Genomic DNA, 18,091 nt, shown 5'->3' on the forward strand with positions numbered 1-18,091 from the left:
ATATAAATTGGGAATTTATATCTTATTAAAGAAAGATTTTTTTTCCTCATGTGAGTCTTTTCATCTAGAGAATTACAAAGAATAATACCCACCCCCCTCCACATACTGAAAGCAAATTATTTTCATAGGTATCTGATTGCAGCTTATACACCTTTCATTTGTGTTTCCAAATGCAGGGCTTTACAAAAGAAATACTGTTTGGGCCAGATGGCCTTCTAGAAGACTCCCTGAGAGAACTCAGAAGTCTCTCTAGCCAAAAATATTGTTTCCGCTTATTCAAGTGCCAGAAATCCCACTGCCACTCTTTCACGCAGATCAAATAAACCATCTAAAGATTTGGTTGTTGTCTTTGTCAGCTGAAAGGGTTGATTCCACTAATAGACAACAGTGTACCCTCCCACACCCATGCGTCCCACCACCCACGGCCTTTCCCCCTTTATTTGTAAGCAGGAATACGAAAATCAGAACCGAGTGATGTCTGGTGAAAATGAAAGATGAAGGAACATAACCTTACTTTTGAGATGCATAGTTATTACATTTCTCCCTTTATTTCCTTGTTCATTTAATATTTTTACAATTATATGCCATAGATTTGACTTTAAAAAGTCAAATTCTTTAAAAAAGCTGATAGTCTGCCAATGAGGACTTCAAGGCTGATATATGATTCACAACAAATTGCAGATCTAAACATGTATATCAAGGCAATACAGTTCTAGTGCTGATAGATCCTATTTCACAGTTTTAGTGGCAAATGGTTTAGTACTAGATAAGAGATCGTATATGTAGGTTAAATCTGATTTTTAAAGTTGTTTGCTTCGACCTTAATTTATAGCATGTTCTTAGGGATATTTTAATCAAAATTTTTCTATTCTGATTTATAGTCTCAAGAAATTTTTTTTGCTCAATTTCAATTAAAAATATAATTCTTTTAGTTGGATAAAATCTCAGAAATCTTCTAGTTAAATTCTTTCAGTTTACAACTTAATACACTAAGACTCAACAAGGGTTTAGAAGCTACCCAAGGTCACTCACAGCCAAGGTGGTGATAGAGCCCCAACCAGAATTCAGGGCAAACTTTATAAATAAAGATATGAACATAGTTGGCATCAGTGAGGTTTCACTTGGGTCCTGGTGACCCTAGGCTAATGACCAAAACCAGACAGAACCTTAAAAGTATTCAGTCACAAACAAAATGTGAATTTGGTTAGTTCACATTTGTATCTTTTTCTTAGTCATACGCTTTTTTTTTTTTTTTTTTTTTTTGCCTGAGCAGAAACTGATGAGGAGGGAAAGAGCAAGAGTATCCGTGTGCCTTCCCAGCACTCCCTGCCATCATTCCCCACATGGTGCCCTCCTTCCCAATTCTGTCCTGCCCCAGAAAGACTTCTGCTCTGATCACCACACACCCCGTTCTGTTCTATTAGTCATCTTTCATTCTATCTCCCAGTGTAGATTGGAAACTCTCCGAGCTACACTGGGAGCCTTTGGCAAAGAGGCCGTATCTCGCCCTGAGCCTCGTTTCATCTCGCTCGAAGGACAGGTTCCCAATGTCCTGTTCTTACACCTGTGGTTGCACAAACACACCATGGCTTTCAGCGTCTTTAATAGCAAGATCCAAATACGGGCCATGAAAGGATGGTTTTACTCCTTGGACATCTCTCTTTTTTTCCTCGTAGAGTATTTCTCTTTTTGTGTGTGTGGGTCCGTATGTGTGTGATTCTATGTATGGCTTTCCTGTTCCTTCCTCGTTTTTCCTTTCCACGAATTCTTGCTTTTTTCTTCTTTTTCTTTATCTGTTTTTGATTCTCTCCCTTTTTTTCCTCTTTTTCTTTCTGTCTCTTTACCACATCATCTCCATACCCCACGACCATCTGTTGCCTTCTCTCCTTTACCTGATTATAGTAAAGAAGTTCAGAGCATTCTTTGAATTTTTTGTTGTACTTATTAAGGAATTTTATAAATATTTTTATATTAAAAGCAGGGGAATTTTTATTTTATTAAATCAAGAGTTTCTACAATTTTTTTTTCCACTTTAGGTTAGTGGACCTGAATGAAAAGAAAGTAGGGAACTTTCTCACCACCACCCTAGGGAGTAAGGAATTCTATTTGCTGAATCACATACCTCCCCACAGCATTTTGGACAGAAATAGGTATACAATATACATTTAGTAAATACTATTTAGCAAACTAGTTTCCAAGTTTCTGACAGTGCTAGAAAGAAATTATTCACTGTACTTTTAACAGTTTATATCATACTGACCTTTTGTTCAGTTCTAGAATAATTGGAAGAAAATCTTTTCACCAGTTATTTCATCATTGTTCTTCAGTGATATTTTAATCTTTGAAGTTTAAAGTGACTTTGAGTTAATGTTAGTTCATGTAGATGTGTTTTCCAAAGAAAGAATGAGCCCACAGGTTATAAAATAGAAGTGTAATATTACTGCTCTTAGCTACAAGCTGCCTTAAAATGACTTCCACCCTCTGCTTTTCTCATAGGCAATACCAGCTTAAATATGGCATAAAATATTCTAAATTAAATAAAAATGTTTACATGTTTAACTCAGTGTTAAAAATAAAACTATTTTCAAGTAAGATTTCTGTTTAAAAAAAATCTGAGAGGAAGATGATGGCTGCAGAGCTCTTCATAATTAACTAAAAATCAACCCATTATTCACTTAACAATGGGTGAATTTTATGGTATGCAAATTATACCTTGATAAAGCTATAAAAAAAATCCAGAAAATTAAGGATGACCTCAAATGTGCTAGCAAATGTGGAAACTCCTTTAGATTGCAATATGCTTATAAATCCAACTGTTTCATTTCAGTAGGTAGCTTTCCACGCGGCATACCTGGCCAGGTTTTTCTAAATTTCCTTGTCAAAAGATAATTTAAAATAAAGACATGTCTGTCCCTATCTGATCATCCTGCCTGAATATTTTTAAAGATACATCTTGCAGCCTACATTTTGTGGGCTCTGAGAAGAATTTTCAAAACGAAGGCACCTTTGGTCTCCCCTTTCCGTTTGTGTAGTAAAGATGGCTCCAATCCACTGAGACCCTCCATCTGGGCAAGTAGACAACTCGGGACCCATCACATATTAAGATAATTGACCCAAACATTCACCTCTGCTCTCCTCCCTCCTGTCCAGTCACCTCTGTCTTCCCTGCCAAATTCATCTCGCAAGCCTTCCACTGTCTCTTCTTTTCTCCTCCAGCCTCCTACAACTGTTGGTAAAGTCCCCAGATAACCTTACTGGAGTATAACACAAGTGTTTCCATTTTCCATGCAGGGCTAAAGCTAAGTGATTTCATGCTTCCTTTTTAAAAAGCAAAATGTTAATGATGTCTATTCATTTTACATTCACTCAGTTTCCACATTCCGGGGAATTTCCTCCTTTTTATATAAATGCATTGGGCCATTTGCCTTTGCCAGTATTCTTCCTTCTCCTGCTCTCTGTTGCTGGAAACCCTGTCCTGTTTTACCTCCTCCTCCAATGTAAGTGATGCTCCCAATATCAGGTCACCTGCATTTCATTAGTATCTCCTCAGCTGATATTCTAAGCTTTTAAGTTCTTTTAAATGTACTTGTTTTCAAATACTGATGAGGTGTCAAATTATGTCACACCCCTGAGTCTAGTTTCTTAAAGCGACAGTTCAGTCTCTGATTTATGTTTGGAGGGGGTGGGAAGCTTTAGGGATGAGTTGGCCTCTGCTCATTGCACCTTCCAGAATGTTGATGTCCCTCAGAACCCTCAAAGCTACTCTGAAGACGTAAAATCCTGTTATGATTCAAATACTGTACACTTCACTGAACCTTTCTGTGATAAATGGAATTAAATCATCTCCAGCCAACAATAGCAGTGGCAGGAGTAGCAGGGATTGTGGTGGTGGCAATAGCAATCAGAGGTGACAGCATTGGCTGTGGTAGTGGCAGCAGTCTCAGAGAGGACACAGTCACAGCAGCAGTGACAGGAATGGTAGTGGTGGCAGCAGTGGCAGCTCCCATGTACTGAGAGCCTGTTGCATGACAGGCCATTGTATACATTATTTTATTCTCAACACAATTTTCTAAGGGACGTATTATCATCCCCATTTTACAGGTGAAGAAACTGAGGCTTAGAAAAGTAACAGTGTGTGCTGCAGATCACACACAGCTAGGAAAAGGCAAAGCTTGAGTTCAAGGTGTAGCTGATCCAAAAGCCCATATTCCTAACCTCTGCACCAAGGTGCCTTAAACAAGAGAAGCAAGACCCTTTCTCTGTATGTATCTCTGTGCACTTTTTGTTTCAGCTACAGAATACCACCTCAGAACACCCATCCTGGAGAGTTGTCTATTTCTGTTTGGTGGAAAGTCACAGAGGGGCTGCCTGGACAGGTGATCCTTGGTGTCCTCTTGGGCCACTACTGACCTGGCCGGTAGAAGTGCCCTGGGGAGCATCAGGGGCGCTGCCTTCCAGACCCCACTGATGGTTCTGTGCTCAGAGTTTGTACAAGTCGGAGAACTACAAGAGTTTGTACAAGTCGGGAAAAGATGGAGGAAAGGAGGCAGCTTCTCCAGACTTTTCACCTTTCAGAAATCGGAAAATAAATCTGATAGGCTGTCCAGCAGGCAGGATCCCCGACACCCCATGCCCCTTCTAAGGCCGTGTCTGAGACAGGGGCTGAGATGCCTTCCCAAGCAGTTGTCGCTGCATTCACCAGTTGGCTCAAAACTAACCCCTCTTCAGATATTCCAACTATTACATTCTTAGGAATCATTTAAAGGGCTTCCCTATCAAAGGCCATGGAATATCATCTGTCAGAATCTCAGCACTGGTAGTAACGACCCATCAGCCCAATGTGAATTGTCGACCGTGTTGAATGAATTCAGCTGAACTCTTAGAAATTCATGTAGACCTACGTTAGCATCTAAAATTCTCTGGCTATTGCAGGAATTGGCTATTGAATTTTAATTCAAAATATTATTAAAATATCTACCAAATTATCACTACAATTTAGGTGTTAAAATAAGAAAAACATGTTCTCTATTTTCCAAGTCTTCAGAAATATTCTTTTACTACCTTAATGGCAACTTTAAAAGACGTGTTTCTATAAAGCAAAGGGTTACTGTTACTAAGAAGCACCTACAAGAATCAAATGTCATCCCCTTTAATCTTTCTTACAAATGCTTTAGGTTTTTTGAGAACTTAAAATATCATTCACATATTTATTATTGAATTTTCTCTCACTGAAAATATTCTTCAGTATTTCTGATGTCATAATAATTATAGTAAAAACTGTCAAGTGGAAACTCAGGATGGAAGCATGTTATATTTCAGTTGTTCCTGAATTCAGTTATTAAAGTTACATTTTCAGGGCACCTGGGTGGCTCAGTTGGTTAAGCGTCTGTCTCTTGATTTCACCTCAGGTTTTGGTCTCATGGTTCTTGCATTGGAGCCCCGAGTTGGGTTCTGCACAGATAGCACAGAGACTGCTTGAGATTCTGCCTCTCCCTCTCTCTCTGCCCCTCCCCTGCTCGTGTGTGCTCTCTCTCAAAATAAATAAACATTAAAAACTTTTTTTAGCTTTTAATTACATTTTCACATATTTGCTTATTTGCACCTTACCTATATACCATTTTTTCAGCCTCATCCTGAGTAATAATATCTCTGAAATAAGCTTAGATATGATAGTTATTTTTTTTATAAATCACATCAAAATAAAAAATTAAATATATAATATATAAAACAAATATATATTAATTTTTTATATTTAAATATTTTTCTTTAATCATCTCAGGTACTGCTGTTACCAGTCATACCTTGGGGTACACCACTTAGAAGAGTTTGGGATTTCAGGTGGTAAGCCTTAGGTTCTAGTCCTATCCTTCCCATAAGTTTCTTTGAAAAGGTTAACTAAATCTGAACTGGCTTTTGCATCTGTAAAACAGAAAGTACCATGCCCTCCCTCCTGCAAGTGAGAAAATGTCTTTGAAATGTTTTGTAAAATCATAAAGTACTATTTGATGAAAATCTCTCTTCTTTTTTTTTTTTTGTAATGGGTCTTCCTGATAAGATTGCATGCCTCCAATTTTTAGTTTGGAAATGAATATTATAGGCTTTCTAAGGACTATGGTTAACTAGAGTATAGGCTACAGTTGCTGAAGGAATCTTCATATTTCCTCCTCAAGGGAGAATGAACATCCTTCCCCTAACTCCAGCACCCTCCTCTGGTGCCCAGGTCAATCCATCTACCATGGTCCCACTCAGAAACAAAGCTGGACCAGGCCAGCTCTTAGCTTTCCCATTGTTGGATCCCCAGATCACGCTTAGAGGGAAAATGCCCAGAAAAAAGGAAAGGAACAGGTTGTTCAGCCTTTTCCCCTCAGAGTCCAAGAAGGAGCAAGTGTTGGGTCTACCAGGGCATGCGGCAAGAACAGAGGGATTCCAGTGGGTTCCAGTCCAGCTTCATCAAGCAGAGGCTGTCTTGTGCCTTGTCGTATGGAAAGTCAAGCAGCTAATGAGTAACAGAACCAGCAGTCACCCCTATTAATTTGGCTGGATTAGGCTTCCTTTTCCTAATGCTAGAGAATCCCATTCAGCCATAGACAGATGCAGTATCTCATACTGTGGTCCTCCATTTTGCTTGACTTGTTGAATCACTGGTGACCAGAAGCGTGCAAGGCTCTTGCAGAGCAGAGAAAGCCAACCCCACTGGTTTGTCTCTACTTGCTATTCCCAGTCTCTTCCCGCCCCCCACCCCCCCCCCCCACCTTGGTCCTTTGGCATACCTGACCTTCTAAACCTAACTTTTTTTTTTTTTTTTAGAGTGAGACAGGAAGTGCGTGTGCACAAACAGGACAGGGGCAGGGGGGGTGGTGGGGAGAGAGAGAGAGAGAGAGAGAGAGAGAGAGAATGAGAGAGAGAATGAGAGAGAGAATGAGAGAGAGAATGAGAGAATATCCCAAGCAGGCTCCATGCTGAGCATGGTCCCACTCGGGGCTCAATCCCACAACCCTGGGATCATGACTTGAGCCGAAATCAACAGTTGGACACTCAATTGACTGAACCACCCGAGCACCCCAAAACCTCACTTTAAATGTACCTATTCCTTGAAGTCCTTCTCTGGCAAGACCACTTCCATTTTGATGGCTCCGTTTCTCTGTAGCCCCTCAGTCTTTAAGTGCTACAAATGTGACAGACTTACTTGCACTTTAACTGTTAAGATATATGCATGAGTTAACCTGACCCCAACCCAAGATCACATTTGTTGAGGTAAGTCACTGTGTCCTACTGGAGTCTCAGCAAGTGTTAGCCAATTTACCAGTGGTATTACCAGACCAGGAGAAGGTCATGTGGCATAGAAAGATGCTTGCAGATGAAGGAGAAGAAGTGGGTAAGATAGATAGCATCTTCCCCTATCACCCTCCCCTCAGTCATCCAACTTGAGCCCCACCAAAGAGCCAAGCTCCACTCGAAACCATGTTTTGAGTACTGGGTTCTGGGGATTCAAAGATGTATGAGACATGGCCCCTTCCCTCAAGAGTCTCACAGCTTACTGAGAAAGATAGCAGTGTAAACAGATCATTACAATAGAGTGTGACAAGGGTTGTAATGAGAAGCTGTATAGAGAAAGGAAGGTGAGGGGTGCCTGGCTGGCTCAGTCAGTAGAGCATGTGACTCTTTTTGTTTTTTTTCTTTAAGTGAGCTCTATATCCAATATGGGGCTTGAGCTCATGACCCCAAGATCAAGAATTGCATGCTCTACTGACTGAGCCAGCCAGGTGCCTGGAGCCTTGAGTTTTGAACTCAGGTTGGTGGGTTTGAGCCCCAAGTTGGGTGTAGAGTTTATTTTAAAAAAAGGAAGGAGAGATCAGTCCTACCAGGGAAGTCTGGAAATGCTTCATAGACATGACATCTGACATTTTGAAAGATGAAGAGAGTACAGGACAGACAAGGAGAGGTGCTTCAGAGCAGAGAACAGAGCATATGGGAAAGGTACAGAAGAGTGTGAGTGTGTGGGTGGATAGGTGAGTAGACTGGCAGGAGACAAGGCTGAAAGCAGAGGTAGGGTCTAGTCTCCTCATGGGGAGCCCTGGTCAGGAGATTGCACTTGATTTTGTAAGTCCAAAGGGAACCACAGCCAGGTTTAAGCAAATGGATGATCCTGTCCAGTATTTTAGAAAGATAACATGATCCCAATTAGGAAGGTGCTCCTTCCCAGTAAGTATCCCAGCAGTCTCTCAGTGAGACCTCCCCATGGGGCTGTGGGTGCCTGGCAACCAAACTAACATCCTTAAAGGAATGTCATAACTGAGTCATGAGGAAACCAAGGCCATAATAGGGCCTGTCTAAGGACTCTCCAGGGTGATAGGTTGAAAAACTGGAAAGAAAGAAGAATGAAACAGTGTCCATCAGAATACCTCAGTGGAGCATCACCCTCTGCCTTCTTGAGGAGTAGGGAGGAGCAGCTGACTTTGTGAGGGAGGAAGAGCTAATCACAGGCCATGCTGGGCCTCCCAAGATTTAAGCAAATAGAGGGCACAACCAAGATCTTGAAGAAAAATTTCATAATGGTCAAGGCTGACAAAAGTTTTAGGAATTCACTGGAAACTGCCAAGGTAAGTGTTTCACTGGCATTAGACTTAGAGTCATGCAGGAAGAACGTCCCCCTGAAAAAGAAGGACTGTGACAGCTGTACTCAAATGTTCTCACTTGTGCCAGTGGAGCACCACCATCACTGGAATGTCAGAGGGAGCTCCCTGGATGCTCAGAGATGTGATTTGGAAATAAAGTGAGTAGGAAAAGAATTACATCAATTTGTATTTCTAGTAAATTACCCTAGAGAAAATTCAATACCCTAGAGAAAACATTCTCGAGTGTTAAGTGCCAGAAATCAAAATGTTGGGGCGCCTGGGTGGCTCAGTCGGTTGGGCATCCGACTTCGGCTCAGGTCATGATCTCGCAGTTCGTGAGTTCAAGCCCCGCGTCAGGCTCTGTGCTGACAGCTCAGAGCCTGGAGCCTGTTTCAGATTCTGTGTCTCCCTCTCTCTCTGACCTTCCCCCATTCATGCTCTGTCTCTCTCTGTCTCAAAAATGAATAAACGTTAAAAAAAAATTTTTTTTAATTAAAAAAAAAATCAAAATGTCTGAATGTTTCCTATAAATGTGATCACTGTTGTCATCACACCACCATCATCATCAACACTTTTGCTTTCAAATTGTAAGTCAGATTCTCCCCCATGAAGAACTTCCAGGTCTGGTAAAGTTCATGTTATCTCAGTGCCTGCCTTATCAACAGGGAATGACTGAGTTGTTAGAAAAACTATAGCCCAGGGTGCCTGGGTATAGCAGTCAATTAGTTCAGCATCTGACTCTTGATCTCAGCTCAGGTCCTGATCTAATGGGTTCATGAGTTAGAGCCCCGCACCGGTCTATGTGCTAACAGTGCAGACCCTGCTTGGGATTCCGTCTCTCCAACCCTCTCCCCCTCCCCCACTCGTGCGTGCGCGCGCCCTCTCTCTCTCTCTCTCTTAAAATAAATAAGTAAACTTAAAAACAACTATAGCTAGCCCAATGGTTATTGTTTTCTGTGCTATGCAGATAACATGCATGCTAAGGTAATACTGTCCTTCACTTCCAGGAGCCTGAAACCCTAAACGTGTATAGTAAAATGTGCCAAAGTGACTGACCAGTGATTTATTACAACAAATAATAGGTAATCGTTGACTAAAAGCCCACTGCATACAGCGCTCCATGGCAACTCTAACAGGAAATGCATGACGTGTGCTAGGTATACAATATCGTATCCGTGTGAATAGTGCAAACTGGCAAACATGATCCTGAATGGATAAGAAGGGCAGTCACTTCAGACCCAGAGATCTCTCTGTGCTCTTCACAGTGGCCTTTTCTCTAATTCTTGTTGCATTTTATGGCACCTGCTTCTTCTCTTTCCTGTCTCCCCCAGCACACTTCTCCTTGAGGGCACGGATCAGATCGTATCCATATCAAAGTGGGCCTGTTTCTTTTTTTATAACAATTTTTTTTTTAGTTTATTTATTTTTGAGAGAGAATCCCAAGCAGGCTCCACACTATCTACACAGAGTCTGACTTGGGGCTCAAACCCACAACTGTGAATCATGACCTGAGCCAAAATCAAGAGTGGACACTTAACTGACTGAGCCACCCAGGTGTCTCAGCCTTCTTTTGTGTGTGTGTGTGTGTGTGTGTGTGTGTGTGTGTGTGTGTGTGTGTCACACACACTTTTTTTTTAAATGTTTATTTTTGAGAGAGAGAGAAAACACAAGTGGGGGAAAGGCAGAGGGAGACAGAATCCAAAGCAGCCTCCAAGCTCTGAGCTGTTAGCGCAGAGCCCAACGGGGGGCTTGAACCCATGAACTGTGAGATCACGACCTGAGTGGAAGTTGGATGCTTAACTGACTGTGCCACCCAGGTGCCCCAGCCTGTTTTTAAGCAGGGGAACTAAAACACCGAACTTCTCTAACTTGAATGTGCTTCAGAACCATGAGAGGATTCCTGGCCAATCCTTCACCCACCAGCCTTCTGCATCAAACCATATAGGATCAGACCCTATATGCATTTTAACAAGCCACATCCCCTACCATCCCTGTCAATGATTCTGATCCAGTTGGTCAGGAGAACACTTTTCAATCGATAAGCTTAAGGTATAATCCTAGAGGACAGGCTTTGGACCAGCTACAGCTAGCTGTTATCCTAGTCCTATACTCACTGGCCACCGGGCAGGCATCTATAAGTTTTTTAAGTTCCTTGTGCCCCAGTTCCCTCAGTTATAAAATGAGGATAGATATGAAACTTAATAGAAATGAAATAGAACAGTGGCTGCTGGGGATGGGAGTAAGTTGTCAATGGGGACAGAGTTTCAGTTCTGCCGGATGGAAAATTTCTGGAGATCTGTTGCACAACAATGCAAATATACTTAACATTACTAAAGTGTATGTTTAAAAATGGTTAAGATGACAAATTTTATGTGTTTTTACCACAATTAAAAAGAGAAAGAAATTTTTAATGGGGTTGCATAATAGTATTGACTTCACACTGTTATGAGCGGTACCTGAATAAAGCATGTCAAGTCTCTGACATAGTCTCTGATCTAGCAACTGCTCAAAAAATTACAGCTATTATTATTGTTGTAGTCGGTAAGGTAGTTCAGGTGGTTAACTATGAATAAGTTACTATTAAAGGCATTTTAAACCTAATGAGAGTCTGAATCTTCAAGCTGATGGAGGTTCTGTATACTTTTTGAAATAGTGTGCTAATTTCTCAGGAAAGCACCAGGCTGGGAAATGGAAATTTATCTATAATCACTCATTAAGGACTGTTTCAAACCCTCCCCACAGACCCAAGCAACTTTTGGCAAACTGCATTTTTCCAAATCCTGACCAACAGACCATTCACATTTCACATGTAGAGCCTTATGTTTTAAAAAAACCGACCATATTATAGGTCAATATGTGAAAGCAGGACGGTATTCATTTTGGTAAACTGTTTCTTAACACTAAAGTCCTCAATTTGCAGAGATAAAGAAAACAAAGCACAAAAATGTTGAACTTTGTTTTTCAGCTTAAGCTTAATGAAGTCAAGCAAAATCTGCCACTGTAAAAGAAAGGCTCTCCATGAAATACTTTGCGTCTTTGATGTGCATGTGGAACCCAAACAGATTTGGGAAACATGGCATAAGCCCAAGGCCGTCATTTTGATTCTGTGTGCATTGTTTTGATTTCATGTGCATCTATTCTAATTTCATCTCTCCAGCCTATTATTTAAACCTTAGCAGGACTGATGTGCTGTTTTACAGGGGCATAATCCACTTGGTGGTCGGATAACCAGGAGGCCTTCGGTCTTCATCACTTACTCCAATGAGAAAACTAGACTATTGCCTTGTAAAACAGCATGAGTCCCACACCCTGATTTCACATGCTATTCTAACCCATGGAACATCCCTGGAACTTCTAATTGAATTCATAAAATTCATCATGGTCACAGAGATGACCAAAATGAGCTCTAGGCTGAATGAAATTAGGCAAAAGTCAGTCTGGAGATATAAATAGTAAAAACGAGAGGGTTAGAAAATGACTTCAGATACAGGATTTTAGGCCAACACAGGTGTTCATAGGAATCAGATTCTAAGGCTGAGAAGGTTAGGTACCACTGGTTAAACCTCTAATCCCATTGGCTTTTAAATCTCTCTTGATTGAAAACTAAATTCCAAAGTCATTGCTAAGGATCCCCTGCCACTTTTTAAATCTCCATTCTGTGTATAACTCTTGTAATTATGGGAGATAAGGGTTTCCAGAGAGACCAGAAGAGCCATTCCAGAACTTCTGAATAATGACAACATTGACTGTTGAGAGGTGGTACTTGTGAAATCCAGCAATGGATGGCAGTATATGCAGATGGACCATCAGCAAGGATTATGATGGCTCCAGTCCACCAGCATCCTTGCCAACAGGTGGAAGGAAGGAGTCTTAAGAATTGTGATTGTAAATGGCAAAAAGAAGTGATTAAAAGAACACAAATAACCAGACATTAACTTCAGATTCTGGGCTTACTGCCTTCTGTCCATTTAATCTTTCTTTGGTGCAGTGAAGACACTTCTCGTTACCTTAATATGTGGGTCTCTGATAAAGGCTTGAGGTTCTGATAACCCAGATATTGGCTCCAGCTCTAACTTTTCCTAGTCACATGACCTTGGAAAATCACTTCCCTACTGTGGGCCTCAGTTTCCTCATGAGAACAGGACCTAGGACCTAGATCACATGACACATTCAATAAGTATTTGTAGAAGTTTAAAAGAAAATGTATCTGAAAAATGGGGATAAATCAGGAGATCTCAGAGATTCTTTCCAGACTCACCATTCAACAGACCTGTGACTTCTTTGTTACAGGCTCATGTCCCTTGTCATTCTAGTCCTCTCCTACATGTGTGTACCAACAGAGGAGTCTCTTTTTATTCAGTGCAATCCTACCTTACATTTTCTCATCACATGATAGTGTTACCCCTCAATTATGTTACAAGAAGGAAGCATTTTGCCATTAACCTGATCATATAGTTATTTTTTCAAACAACGATTGGTCACCAGAGCATATTATTATTTTTAAAGTTCTAGGCAATATTTCAAAACTATACAAGGAAGTATTTGCATTTTCCTTCCATAGTTTTCTGCCTGATTTCAAGAGTTAAATGAACAGTTTCAAATACCTTGTGTGTGATGCTTTTCCCCTCCATTAAAATGCTGAAGGGCTTTTTCTCCCCCCTCTTTAGGAGGAAAAAAGAAATCTTTCCCCTGTAATTTACTTTGGCTTTCTCAAAAGTTGGGTGGGAAAGTCAATATAATTCAGGTGGAATCTAAAATGTTCTTGTACAAGTGTGCACAGAAAGGAAGCCTATAATTTCTGAACATTCTTTTAGGAAGTTTGTATTCTCTGTTTTCCAGGGAGCCTTTACTTTCCAAGGGAGTATGATCGACATGCCATTACTGAAGCAAGCCCAGAACATTGTTACGCTTGCCACATCCATCAAGGAAAAATGATCTGTTAAATGAAGCTCTCATCAGGTGGGCTGAACATATACAGTGGGTTTCTTAAAGACAAACCATAATACTCAAGGCAACTTGTTAGTATGCCAGATTGGAACCTTTCTCCATTTACAGTTCATGGTAATCACAATTTTTTGTTGTTGTTATCTCACTGGCCAGTTGTTCCTCTAAAAATGAACTTTCTTCTTTTTGGTTCCAAGCTTATGATTTTATTGCTCATGAATGTGTTGCAAATATGCACTTACGATTTCACAGGGAGATGAAATCGTGGCGAGAGATGGGCTGAAGGGATGTTAGGTCTTTAATGAAACAGATCTTTTCCGAATACGTATGCTCCCTTCACATTTCTCACGTTAGATGTTTCCCCTGTCGTTCATTTGTTCATTCAACACTGTAAATAATTTTAAGGCCAGTCTTAAAAAAAAAAATAGTAACTACCCAAAGGGGTTGCGTTTAGCTCCTAGAAATCTGATAAAACAAGAGATGGCATAGAAAAGTTAAGTATCGTTTTTGTTCATACAGATACCTTGTAAAAATAAATCTTCAAAACAGATTACTCTTAACCTCCACCTCCCCAAATGAAACACCCATACATATGGGCTCTAGGTAAGGACTATGAAAGCCTTCATCCTGGGTGAATGCTTTGGGTCAACAGTTAACCAGCAATTAAAAAAAAAATGTGCAGAAACACAAGACCATCTATTCTCTCCCTTAATTTCCCCATTTAACTGTTTGCCATTGAGGCCATTCCCCCCCTGCAAATGTATGGCTGGAACAGGCCCCCTCAGCAATAAACTTGTAGCCTCTAAGAAGACACAATGGGGCAGATCTGGTGCATATGGTCCCCTGCGAGATTTGCATCACATTAGAGATGCTGCTGCAGGTCATATGGGTGGTGTGGTTAACGGGCTTAGTAAAGCTGTTTTGAAGAGGTTAACCCAGCTTGTAGTAAGGGTAAATAAACATAACAACCAGCCATTCTTCCCTATTCAGCATGTGCTCTTATATTGAAGGCTAAAGGGTATTGAAGCTGGGAAGGATCAACTTGTGTTTGCCAGAGGACGCCAATGAAATTTGAAACACCAACAATCAGAGATTTTGTTTCTGCTCCTCATTAAATCATGCGCTTTTGTGTTGAGACTCTGGACGACCGTTCTTTAAGAAATTAACAGAATGGGAAGTTTTAAACTCTACACCAACCTTTTCATGACCTACACAGCAGCAAAGCTGCTACTCTTAGACAAACACCGCGGGGAAGGCTGTTCTGTTTATTTAAATTTGTAAATAGAAAACAGTTTTTGATTTTCATTTTTCACCCCCTCCTACCCCCTTGTTGTTTATTTCCTCCGTGGCCCCTACTGTATGCCCCAACCAGGGGTCTTCTTTGCCCCTGCCTCTTCCAGTTCCTACAGAAGTCCGAGAGAGAAGTAGAGTTGAAGGTTATATACAAGGAAGGGCACCGTGGAACCCAAGCAAAGCAAGAGGCCCACACACCATCTTGCATCACCCGCCCACCCAATGCACTGCAGGAAGAGGATGATTCGGTTCTGACAGGCATGCAGAAGGAACCTGACCCAGGCAGGACAGTTCTGGGGGAACACATTCTTAAAACACCCAGCTAATAATCCCAAACTTGGGACCTGAGGAGAGAGCTCTTGAACTGAGTGAGATGGGATGTGTGTGCTAAGCTGGGGTTCTGACCTGCGATGGGCTGCATGTCTCCTCTCCTTGGTGCACCCCTCCCCCCAGCCCCTCCTGGGAGCATTGTTACCCTTCACCTTGGTCATCCTGTGCCGCCCCAGGGTTAGCTGGAAAGGAAGGGAGGCGCAACCCCATCCTCACATGGAGGAGCAGGAAGGAGGAAGGTGGCATCTCAGCCAAGGAGATGGGAGAGTGGGAGGTGGGAGATGACTGGCATGCAGCCAAACCAGGCTTCAGGCCTGCGGACAGAGGCAGTGGGCAGAGTGACCCCGGTGGCAGCACCCATCACCACCACCAGCGTTGCAGCTGTGCCGGCCTAGGCTGGTAGTCATGTGCGCACCGGGAGATTCGGGACCACCAGCCAGGTTCGGCCCCTCCCCTCAGAACACACAGACACAGGAGGACTGCTCAGAAGGCAGAAGGCAAGGGGAGACCTCCTCTCATCCTGACCTGTTGCACACACACACCTCCTCCTCCCGGTGTTAGAACTGCCTTAAACATAAGAGGGAAATAAAAGCCTTCCTTCAGACTTCCCTACAGGCAGCCCCCACTTCAACCCAATTGCCCTTCCCATCCTCCTGTGTTGTTGCAGATAACCAGTCCGGGCTTTGACAGATGAAAGGGCAGACATTCTACTCTCCACCCCAGTTACACAGGCAACCCCCAAACCCTACAGGGGGGCCTCCTCAGGCAGGGGGCTCAGAGAGGCAAGCCCTCCCTCTCAGGGGACCTCAGATGCCATGGTGAAGGCATTCGGACCTTGGGAAAAGCAGTCCCCTCAGTAAGGTCTAGACGCGGCTCGGACTCCCCACCCCCATCACCAGCAGCCCCGTGGGTTCCTAGGTCCCCCAACCATGTTGGACTTCCTGGTCACCACACCCTTTACCTGACACCCAAATGTTGCATTTATCATCTTACTCATAATCCTGTGGTCTGATTATGGTAGGATCGTGAGACTAGGACCCACTTGCGCCAGAAGTCTGGACCAAGGTCCTGCTCTGAGCAGAAACCCTAAGGAGAGCCCCGGAAGAGGCTTTAGTCAGGGTCAGGGACCTTGCGGGGGTTCCTCCAGCTAGGAATGGACTACAAGAGGACCTTGCAACCATCTGATTAATTAAAAACCATACCTGTTTATGTTTTGTATAGCTCATCACAGGCTGCTTTGCCATATCACCCCCTTGTTATTAATTCTTGGGGGCTAAATTATGGATAACACTATTAAAACATTATCAGAACTAATGAGAAACAATTACTTAGAAAATGAGCCAGGACAAGATTGAGTTGAGAACATCAGTGGTGATCACCGTAGATTAGTTTAATAAATCATCAGGTGCAAGGCAGGGCTGACTGTATGTATGCAAAGCCCTGTCACGGGAAAATGAAATTGAGATTTTTTTTTTGCATAATTTTTTCATTAATCTCAATAGGACCCGTGTGGTGTAGATTGTTTTATTCCCCTAATACCTTGCCCGAGGGAGGGGGGTGCCCAATAATGTCTTCATTGTTTTACTGAAGTCTTAATGACAATCTGTGACAACCTCATTTTAATGTATAGAGGATTATATCAGTACAATCATGTTTTATTGAAATGGTGAGGGAGACTCCGGTGGGGTCAGGCACTGTCTGTTAGCACAGGATGGGAATTTCCTCGGGAATCTGGGTTCAGTTCCCTTAAAATTTCCAAGTATAGATCCGCTGGCTGCCCTTAGGTCCTCTCCTCCGGGGACAGGCTGGGAAAAGCTTCCTCAAGAAGACTTCACCGCCTCCTATTTGAATGTGAAAGTAGCTGCTTGCATGGCGTATTTTGCGGGGTAAATAGAACACAACATGTAGGATTTTTTTTTTCCTTTTCTAAAATATACCTGTTATTATTATCATTAACACATTAGCCCCTTAAGAGTTCTGCCCTAGTTCGGGAAAATGACCTTCACTGGAGACCTTAGATTTTCTAACGATGTCTTAAGAGGATAAAAAAGAATACATGCTTTTTAACTTGAAGGATATTCTGGCCTTATGGTTTCCGTTAGTCTTGAAAAGCTAAATGTCTTCCGTTTTTGTTTTTGTTTTGTTTTTGCTTTTTTACTTCTAGTACTTGGAAGGCAATTGATGGTACAAAACAGGTTATAAGATTATCAGCAGGATGTTGTGCATATTAATACCGGCGAAGGGCACCGAACCGGTCTGTCACCGCAGAGTTTACGCCCCAGGCTCCGGGACACTGTCCTCCCAGCCCAGAGACCCTCCCCCCGCGAGGTTTCCACATTGCAATTTAGGGGGAAAGTGGAGGAAAGTAATTAACAGAGCGCAACATTTCAATGTTAAAACTTCCATCTTCCTTTCCGCGCTTTATTTTAAATCGGGATGAGGGGTGGGGGGTGGGGGGAGGCGCTAACAGCGCACAAAATGGGAAATAAATTACATTAAAATACCTTAACTTAGTACCTGAAATCTTGCGCGGTGGTACCGGGCAGCTTTTTGCTGCCCTGTGACGGGGGATGGTGGCTGTTGTGGGTGGTAGTTTGTTTACATTCCAGCAATTATGCGGTAGCATATTTCCTTCCGAATCGATAAGAATTGCTAAACGACAAAAAGAAAGTAGTGTGTACTAAAGGAACCGAAATCGTCGTTGGCGCCTTTTGTGGTCATTTGCTGCCGATCGGACCCCGTTCCAGCTAAGCAGACTGAAGCCTGCTGCATTTTTTTATTTAAATTTTTTTTTTCTTTTTTTACAAGTCTTGCAAAAGACCAGGGATTTGTCGCTCGCGCCCTTCTTTAATTTTTGTGAGTGAACGGCACGGTTTTAGTGTTTGCTTCTTCCGATGGGAAAGGCTCGG

General features: G+C 42.2%; 1 protein-coding gene across 8 annotated transcripts in view; it reads left to right on the top strand.

The window, feature by feature from the left end:
• The window catches only part of CLYBL (citramalyl-CoA lyase), a 260,363-nt gene that overhangs the window by 230,551 nt on the left and 11,721 nt on the right, over window positions 1-18,091 (top strand). For 2 of the 8 annotated variants that reach the window (XR_006215108.1, XM_042979687.1), the window contains exon 8: window positions 13,455-13,574. Coding sequence is in view for 7 of the 8 variants with exons in the window: in XM_042979687.1 (XP_042835621.1) it covers window positions 13,455-13,550 (96 nt within the window). In the remaining variant the exon portion in view is untranslated. Of the gene's footprint in view, window positions 1-5,779; window positions 5,842-13,454; window positions 14,803-17,346; window positions 17,504-18,091 lie in introns of those variants that run through there. The other 6 variants (XM_042979664.1, XM_042979695.1, XM_042979691.1 and 3 more) reach the window with 5 other exon arrangements.

The sequence above is a fragment of the Panthera tigris genome, chromosome A1, assembly GCF_018350195.1.
Source record: "Panthera tigris isolate Pti1 chromosome A1, P.tigris_Pti1_mat1.1, whole genome shotgun sequence".
In the NCBI taxonomy this organism is placed as follows: domain Eukaryota; kingdom Metazoa; phylum Chordata; class Mammalia; order Carnivora; family Felidae; genus Panthera; species Panthera tigris.